The sequence below is a fragment of the Microdochium trichocladiopsis genome (assembly GCF_020744255.1).
Source record: "Microdochium trichocladiopsis strain MPI-CAGE-CH-0230 chromosome Unknown B0I36scaffold_1, whole genome shotgun sequence".
NCBI classification, from domain to species: Eukaryota; Fungi; Ascomycota; class Sordariomycetes; order Xylariales; family Microdochiaceae; genus Microdochium; species Microdochium trichocladiopsis.
The window spans coordinates 1,318,784-1,328,398 of NW_025763544.1; the positions used below are offsets into that span (position 1 = coordinate 1,318,784).

The 9,615-nt window shown below is 56.7% G+C and overlaps 1 protein-coding gene across 1 annotated transcript; it reads right to left on the reverse strand.

Annotated features, from left to right (window-relative positions):
• Positions 1-801: 801 nt before the first annotated feature.
• Positions 802-6,585, reverse strand: B0I36DRAFT_4346 (uncharacterized protein). The gene is made up of 2 exons (XM_046162715.1): positions 6,019-6,585; positions 802-5,953 (listed from the first exon to the last, which is right to left on the reverse strand). The coding sequence occupies exons 1-2, from the start codon at positions 6,435-6,437 to the stop codon at positions 1,024-1,026; spliced, it is 5,349 nt and encodes a 1,782-aa protein (XP_046018052.1). The 5' UTR covers positions 6,438-6,585; the 3' UTR covers positions 802-1,023.
• Between the last annotated feature and the right edge of the window lie 3,030 nt (positions 6,586-9,615).

Below are 9,615 nucleotides of genomic sequence, written 5' to 3' on the forward strand. Positions count from 1 at the left end.
GGAATTATGGGACGAGATACACACGCGTGGTAGTAGAGGCTTTGGGGGGTCCCTTTGATCCGGGAGATGAGAGAGCCAGGTATGAATAAAGTCGACACCACCACCACATAGGACGGGCCCTTGGATTACTTTGTCAGGTGTATGGGCCTGTTGCTGTCAGGTACAACCAGCATCAAGATCATGATTACTCCATATGTTTCCATATATGCGTGCGCGCCAATCCCGCTTGTTATTCTCCAAACCCAGGCAGCCGAGTGCCGTTCACGATTATACACACACACACTCCATTTCAATCCAGTATGCAAAGATGAGCGAGTCATTATATTTCTTGAATTTGAACCCTTTTCTTTTCCCTTGTTTCCCTACCAAAGGACCGACCGTAAAAGAGCGATATGATGAAAAGTGCTTCGATGTTGGGGGTATCTGATGAGTTGCCATGTCCTTTTGCAGGAGGAAGATATATGATAAAGACTTAAAGACAAACGACCGCAGGGAAAGCAACGTGGCGGGCAAAGCATGTCTCGTGTGTTTGGGCACAAATGTAATCGTCCTCTTGTACGTTTCTTGCTCGCGCAACATGAGCGTGCCTCGCTTGCTGCAACAAGTAGAATCGCTGCTGGAGACGCAGCGTGTCCGAGAAGGCGAGCTTCTTCAGGTGTTGTAAATGGTTCCAGGAGTCATCGAACAGTATGCGATATGCTGATAGATGCTGCCCCTAGTACGCGCATAGGTGACTCGTGAAAAAGATGTGTTCGCTAAATAAAGCGGCCGTCAAGTCGTAAATCTCAGTGTCTTTCGCTAAGAAGGCATAGAATAAAGGGGGTGTCATGCTATGCTCGCTGTGCGTGTGAATTTCTAAGAAGCCTTCTGAGTGGAAGGCCGGAGTAATGCTAATGTCGCTGGCGGAAGATGAAATGATGATCGCAAGTTGACACGCATACTGATACAATTATTCGAAAGGTTGTGAAGGCGGGAATGTTGATGGCAATCTGGTGAGAGCCATGCCGCATACACCCCTTGCGATTACTCCAGGAGCTCCGAGTTTTTCCGGATCTGCTCGTCGCTCAGTGCACTCATCCAGAGGCAACGCTCGATAATGCCTTCGACAGGCTGAAAGTAATACTGCGTGCTCGCCTCCAGTAGTCGAAGCAATGTCTTGACAATCGATGCAGCGATGCGACATCTCTCGAAGTTAACAAGTGGCGGGGTTAACGGCGAGCTGGCCACTTCGGATGGACGCTGAGCATTGAAGAGCAGATCGTGTGTGTAGATGCCGACGAATGGAATGCAGCCAAGTTCGGGAGTGTTGCCACCTCCCTCCATTTCCGCACGGAGATTGTAGAAGTTCTTCGTAGGCGAGACAAGCATTTCGAGCTCGGCCATAGTCCTGAGGTCAGCCTGCGGGACCATGCTCCAAGTTCGAGCCAGCCTGGCGATCTCATTCGAGGTGAGTGCAATCGCAATCTGGCTCATGGTGGCGAAGTTGCGGTATTTGCGACAATGAGACGCAATGTGCAAATATTTCTGGATGCACCGAGATCGCTCGTTGACATCTTGGGTCAGCACAATCTCGGAAATGACCCACTTCACCATAATGTTGAAGCGAGCAATGACGACCTCAACGCCGTGGGTGTCGGGATTGCGCAAGAACTCAACCCATGATCGAGGGTCGGTGTTGTCATTCTTCCAGCGCATGTCGATAAGCTCCCGCCAGTCAATCTCATTGAGGGCATCCTTCTCAATGAGCGTGAATTGCTGGGCCAGAATCTCCGAGTCGAACGCCAGGATGAACGGCAGATGTATGGAGAATCTCTGTGCGGAGGCCGCATTAAAGGCCATCGTATCGTGTGGGCCATCACCAACACCGAGCTGGCCTCGCTCGAGCGAATTGTGGTACATGGCCAAGTCTGAGACATTGTTGGCAGATGCGGTACCCTGTTTCTGGCTCCAGATCTGGTGGTCTTGAAGAGCAGGCACCAAAGCCGCTTCAGGGTCCAAGGCTAGTGCTTCACGGAGGCTGATTGGTGGTGATGGAAGGTCGACAAGATTGGTAGTAGATGTCTCCACGGCATGTCCGTCCGTTGTCGGGCTGTTTTCGCTGAGGGAGGATTGCATAGTGCTGGGCTTGAGCTCCCGTTCATCATCCCTTTCAAGAAACTCCTCAGTGGACAATTCCGAGGAAATGTCTGAAGCGCCATCCGTGTCGCAATCGAGGAAGGAATGAACCTCCTTGGTTTCGGCATCGTTGCGATTACGACGACTTGGCTGCCCAGCTACTGGTGCTGGCAACGATTCAAAGGTATCCGGGTGCTCGTCCTGCGGTGTGTCTGGCATCAGGATAGACTTGTTTGTCCACTCTCGCGACTCGTGAATGCGGCGGCCTTCCGGAGTGGAGTCGCGTTCAAGCAGGGGGATGGAGTTGTAAGAGTCCTTCGACGCTTCAGACAGAAATGATACGATGCCGCTCCTGCCGGGAACCAGTAGACTCGACTGTGCTGTGGGCCCACCAGTCGCGTCGACCATGCCGACAGTCTCTTCGCCAACATGCTGGTGGCGGTGCTGTTCCTTGTCGGCATCCTCATTCGCAAGCCCATCAGGCTGAGCTGCCAAGGAGCCGGCAGTATGGTCGATTGACAGCCGTGGCGGCTTCTTCTCGTATCTGCCTTCGAGTTTGAGAAGGGCTGACTCTACACCACCATCGTCATCAATGTCGTCAGGAATCTGCGCCAGCTTCTGGGCTTCAGCCTCAAACGAGGGACGCATGATGGGCTTGGACGAATGCGTGCTGAAATGGGTATTGCGGTTCTTGGGGCCTTGGTCAGCCATGGCTCCGAGCGAGAACACCTCGCTGCGGTAGTGTGAGTAATCGCCGCTCACAATGTCGACGAATCCGCTCGAGTTTCGCCGTTGAAGCTGCAGGCTGGGACTGCGACAAGACTCAGAATAAGTCGTGAGGGACCCGTCCGAATGAGATCTATGTAAGGCTGGCCCGTCAAGGTCGGTAACATGGGCAACCCCGCGGAGATCGCCGCCAGGACGCCTGCGCAGAACTCGGAGGGGGGGCGGCATGACTTCAGAGATGATTGAGGCTCCTGAAATGGTTGTGGCATCGAAACTTCTGACTGACGCAGCTCCGATTGCACTCTGGATCGATGCGAAACGTCGATGGGCCAAGGAACCCCTCGAGCGATAGCTTCTACTGGACATCTGCCGTCTGTGATGCCTGACGAAGCTTGACGGCGGCTTTCTGGTAGACTGCCGGTTGCTTGAAGTCGCGGGCCTAGGCTGCTGCGATTGAGGACTCTGCGCCGCAGTCGCCAGGGGTCCAGCTTCTGTCAAAACACCCGAGGCCGCCCGCTGATCCAAAGTCGCGAGATCGGGTATGAAAGGGGGCAGCGGATTGGTGTCCAATGAGGGCTGATGCACATGCTGGCTCAGAATGAACGAGGACCGGCGAGGGGTATTGCCTCTTGCGCCATTGCCCGGTGGTGTCGTTGGTGGCGTCAGGTTTAATTCACTGGCAGCCATATGGCCATCCGTAAAACCATCAACGGAATTGTTGAAGCCTGGCACAGTCCCTGGCAGAGCGCCTGCCATGGCAGAGAAGTCCAGTGCCATGGTGCCATCGACAATGACGATAGATTTGCTGCCCGTCGTGATGCCACCATCGCTGAAGGGTCGAAAATCCATGCCGTGAGAGTCTTCCATGGCGACCGGAGAGTATTTCATCGCCCCTGGCCCACCCTGCGAAGTCCGAGCCGCACCTTGAGAGTCACGGGAAAGTGTCGAGTTCTCCTCCTTGACGGCCTCCTTGAAGTGGTCCGCTACTGTCGCACCCAGTAGATCTACGCGTAGAGGATGTTGCAGACCAGTGACTCGATCGTATGAGCGAGGAATCACGGCCGTTCCTGGAATCCTGTTTGTCGTGACCCCGTGAGAGCCATTCGAGTTGAGCAGAATGAAGTCGGAAGGCCCAGGAGTGGTGTTTGACCCTCGTGCTCTCAAAACTCTGCGAACACTGCCCATGAGCCGCCGCATTCCCTGGCTGGACATCGCGGAACCTGTCGGCTTCTCCTTCAGCGCACCATGCAACGACGCTTGCAAAATAGTCTGACGGCTGTCACGAATGGTGCTTGGCGGGCCCATGTCCACAAAGGCTTGCCCGGGAGGAAGGAGATTTCCCCGGACGAGGCTGCCAGCATATGGCATAGCGATAACGAATTCGGAATTCTTGTGCATGACCCTCTCTCCTCTGGTTCCGTGCTCGTGCAGAGAGTCGCTCTGGCTCACGTTGCGCCGGTGAGGCTGTTGTGGCCGGACTCGTTTCCCAGTCAGAGCCCGTGGGGTAGAGGCGACCGGGTCTGGCGATGTGTAAACAGAGCTCGGGTCGACAGGGTGTGCGCCAAGCGCATGAGCTGCCCCAGACTGGTCTGGTGCAGTCTTGATGGCCCGCGCAGGGAAAGAACATGACATGACGTCAAGGCTTGCCACGCTCGTTGGCGATGTCTCTAAGCGCTGTAGACGATCTGTTGGCCGGTGCTCGGGGGTACCTGGTCTTCGGCCTTCCAGAACAATCGAGTCCATGTGCCCAGCTCTGGCAACGTCCGTGTAGAAGCTCGTGCTGGGACCCTTTGCTTCATCCGAAAGCTCAAGCTCCTGCAATTGGGGAGCCTTGTCGTCGTCATTCGAGTCCCAAAATGTCGGGTCCAGTTTCGGATCCCGATGTCCAGCGATCCCACCGGGTGTGATAAGAGCTTCGGGTTCTTGCATAGCGTCGAATTCGGGGCCGTCCCAGTACTGTGCACAAATACGCCTCCAGCACTTCTTTAGTTCAGTGACGATTTTCATCTGGGGCCGGTTGAGGTGGCCATCTTCGATAAGATCCTCGACAAAGTTGTTGATCAAAAGACAGAAGGACAGTCGGAGCTGGTAGTCTACAACGAAATCGTCGATGAAGTAGTTGAGTAGCCAATGGCGGATTGCAACAAAAGTGCGCACCCTTACCACGGTGCCAACCTCGTCCTCCCTTGCTAATGCCCATCGAAAACGTGCGACCAACATCTGCAGCAAGACTGACGGCTCAAGGAACGAACGAAACGACAGGAAGAAGTCTGAAATGAGCTCGTAGTCCAAAAAGGTAGGCGATGTTATCTCAGCCACCAGGCGTGCTGGCGTGGCTGCAGTCACTGCGCCGCTAGTCGGGGATAATCGCACGATTGAGCGGTCGTTGCAGGACGGCCGGAAAGTGAGTGCGTCAAACATCGATGGCCTGATCTCTATACTTGAAGGGATAAAAGTTGTGCGGGATGGTGCAGGCAGACGAGGCTGTTGTATTGATGCCGAGAAGGGGCTCAAGAGGGTCGAGGATTGGAATTGGGCGTTGGATTCCGAGGGAGATACCATGCCGGGCGCTATGGAGTCAGGATATAGAGAATTGCGATCTAACGGGGTTCGTCGATAGAAGGAATTGCTGCTGAGCCGATATTCTTCGGTGGGAGCGTATGAAGAGCCACGAATGAACGGCGTGCCCCGCGTACTGAAGCGTGGAGTCCCCAGCTTCCAAGAAGGGATCGAGACCTGCAGGAAGCCGTTGCTATCGACATCTTCTGCAGTTTTCGCCTTGAGGTCTTCTTGCGGCTTCGAAATGATCACCTTGAAGGCCCCAGTGTCGCCCTCGTGAGCCACACTCGATTCCTGAATTGTGGAATCAGACATAGCCCGTCGATGCATTGGTCGCACGGATGACCGGTGTTCAAAATATGCCTTGCGCAAAGGCACTCCCGGCGACGGGGTCTCCGAGAAGGTGGTCAGCTGACTGCCCTCGACTGCACTCTTCTCATCCTTCAGATTCTTAGACATGGCCGCCGGTTCCAACCCTGCCGTGCGCGGTGGTGACATGGGGAACACAAAGTTTGGCTGCGGATATCTCTGGTTTGCTGGTCGGATAGTCGGCCTGTGGCATTGTCAGTACGCAGTTCAATCGTAGCAGGGGCAGGCAGGGCCCATAATTTTCCGTACCGCAAGAAGATGCGGCCATTGTTCCCAACGTTGGCGACGGTGAACTTGCGACCCTCCCGGCCTGCAGATCCTCCGTCGGGTACGATGCTGTTCTTTTCCCCGTCACCATCTTTCTTGCCAATGGCGGCAGAAAGCCCCGGCTTGTGCCGTTCGGCAGCAGGGAGCAGGGGCTTGATTGTGGTGACTGGTGATAGATGTGTTTTCGTGGTGGGTAGTTTGAATGTGTCTTTTGTCGTCGGGCGTGGCGGGGAGCGGTTTCGTTTTGTGTCGCGGATGCCGGTCTTGGGTGCCCGCTGGCTCTTGACGGAGAGGTTCCTTCGAGGAGCGCGACCGAGGTTGACGGTCAGGCGCGCGGGTGGCGGCAGCTGTGCCGTGGGAGGATCGACTTCCATGTTGTGATGTTTCTGGCCTACATGCATGCATGCAAGTGCCTATTACACGCGCGGGAGATGCATCGAGGAGAGGCGACTGGTGGACGGCATGAAGGCTCAGTGGTTTGGAGTGTCGTCTAGGCGCGCATGTGGTGGCCGTCGGCCTCTGAAAGCGAGTGGTGTGTGGTTGCAAGGCGGACGAAAGTGGCCCGGTGTGGATGGCAGAGTCGTGCCCCCGGATTTTGTCCCAGGATCTTCCAGGTTGAGAGCGAGTGCGCGCACGAGTACGCGGTCCGTGGTGCTGGAGTCGGGGACCAGAGAGCAGAATGACACGGAAGCGAGCGGTCACCGGCGCGGCGGCGTTGGTGTCGTGCTGGCGATGAAGCAGGCAGCCAAGGCAGGCCACGGCACAGCTTCTCTGAGCGGACGGCAGGTCACGATGAGGCTGCAACGAGGGTCTCCAGTCAAGAACGGAGGAGGCAGACAGGACGGGCTGGGCAGCAGCTCAAGAGAGGAGCGAGATCAGCGAGTGGGCAGGCCTGGCCGGCACCAAGACTAGCGGAGGTAGCGTACGGTGCAGGGAAGGGGGGCGGCTCCGTCGCCCGACCAGTCGGCAGTGGACGCGGTGTGCAGAACCAAGACGAGGGAAAAGCAGACAATGGCAGGCGGCGGCTGGGAGTCGACCAACGTCGGCGCGGAAGCTTTGGGCCAGGACCAGGGGGCCCAGGCAAGAGGCACCAAGGGACAGGGGCAGGGGCAGGGGCAGGTTATGCAATGCATGGACGCCGCGAGAACCAGGCCTGGTCCAGATCAAGCTGGAGTCCCAGCTCAGGGCTGAACATTAATTATGAGCAATCCTTTTCAAATGTGGCCGTGGCAGGCACGTGTCTACCTACCACTACCTCTGCTTTACCAGAGGCGGCAGTGAGGTCTCGAGGATGCAGAAACCGGCCTTCAGGGCCGAAGATGGCCAGCACCGCAAGGCTCGCCGTGACTCGCCAGAAACCTGGACCTGCATTGTTGCAATGAGCGGGAACCGGGGGTCCCGATGCCGTCACGTTGTCAAGGGCCCTCTGTGGACCGAGCACCTCCGCGACACACAAACTGCATCCTGGAATAAAGCTAACACAAACGGCCAGAGGGTCCGCTGGCCGCGGGGCTTGCACCGGCGCCTGGACACGAATTGCACTCTGGCGATGCTGGAGGCTGGCCCAAGTTTGTGATGGCCCAGCGCGCAGGACGAGGCCATGAGGCGCATGGCCCGGCCCGCTTGCCTCGGCTGGGCAAGGTCCCACGATGGCGTGTCGCCGCTCGCCCCCTATAGACCTGTTACAATACCTTATGGTATTAATGCTTCCGCCTGCTTCTGCCTGCGCAATGCCAATTGCCCTTTGCCGTCACAGCAACCAGTCCCTCGCTGACCACCTCGTCAACCGCCAGCCCGTGGAGGGAACGAGTATGCAAATGTTGCGACAGGTCGACGAGCGGGAGCAGAGACCCAGCAGCAGTGCACGGCCTGCAGACGACAAGGGCATGCAGCAGCCTGCAGGCTGGGGTCACATTGGACGCTCTGTCGAATCGCCAGCCAGCATCACGAGTCGACACGGCCGCGGACAGACACCCTCGTGCATGTGCGCGTGCATGTGCATAACCATGGCACTCAGTTCACTCGCACCCTGGCCCGCTATACTCCGCAGAGACTACGGCAAGGATGATGCGCTCTCCCCAGTGCCTCTGCGGCATGCCGTTGCGAATGAAAAGCCGTCGCGCACCACGGTGACGGGCAGCAGTCCGGCCACGCTCTGCGGGGATTGCCGACCATGCACACCGGCGCTCTGGCGCCCTCTACTAATTAACACCTGCATGCATGGTGATCGAGCAGGCATTCGCCCGCACCCGCGACTGCCGCGTTGCTAATGCCGCAAGTCAGCCGACACCAGACTCAGCAACGACGATGCAAGCAGATTCCAGAGTGTAGAGCGCTCGCTGTATTGGGCAGCCCACAAATGCGGCAACGTGTAATATTTCGAGCCCCTCAAGTCAAGCCGGCGAGTCAGGCATCGACTGGCCCAACGCTTCTAGAATGACTGGTCGAATATTCTGGGTCCAGCGCCCGAGACGACTAGCTCTAGCGTGTATCCAGCATCGCCAAGGCAGATTGCAGACTGCCCGCCCTCTGCAACCTTCACAGCGTCCTGTGACTTGGCTGCACTGCATCGACGAGGCGAGTCGAGCGCCCGAGCGCATTTCATCCAGCTACTCTCTGAGAGATACTTGACGATGACGGCGCATCAGCATACGGCTGGGACCACATCCGTGACAGGCGGGCGCATCTCGGCAGTGTGTTGCGCTACTAGAGAGAGCCTCCCGCACCATCGTGATCAGAGGCCGCGATGCCACGAATGATATCATCAACAAGCATGAAGCGAAGGATTGTTCCAAGTGCATGCTCAATGCAGTCGCGATGGATCCGCATGACATCAGTTCAGGGGTTTCCCCTTTTTCGTCATGGCGCACCACCCCACGGCCCATCCGACGCCGCCATGCCAGCCACGTTGAGAACAATTCTGATTGCTGCGACGGAGACTAATCGCCGGTTCCCCGGGTTCTGGGTCTCTACTCCTGACACAGCAGGAACCGGGATCATCGTCCTGGATCAGACTGACAGGTTCACCATTATGTCCAACTACAGGATCCCCTAGACCAGAGGCGCGACAAAACAATGACATAATGTCGAGCTAGTGCGGCTCCGTGGAACCCAATCGCAAACTCACCACAGGACCCCGACAAGTTCGCCCACAACTCTGATTCAGGATAGACGATGATTTGCGAGTCCCGTTTTACCCCCTGAAACCGCGCAAACTTTCTTCTTTGTACCTGCGCGGCTTAGCCACCAATGACTCACGTCCACAATGTTCCACCTGCACCGTGGTACAGTACCTGTCGCATGCGACCACCTGTGGCATAAATGCGACATATGCGCGCAAGAGAGCAAACTTGGGTCCCCTCCGAGGACTATTCTCGTGGCTCCCAAATAACAAGAGAATCTCCAATTCGCTGGTCGTGTCGTAGACATGGACCGTGTAAGACGCCACGAGCACACACGATTGCGCGGGATGTCGTCATGCCTGAAACATGTTATCTCCACACGGAAGAGCGGCTCAGACAGCGACATTGCGCTAACGGTCGGGGGTCACTCCATCTTTCAGGTTGATATGAGCATCAC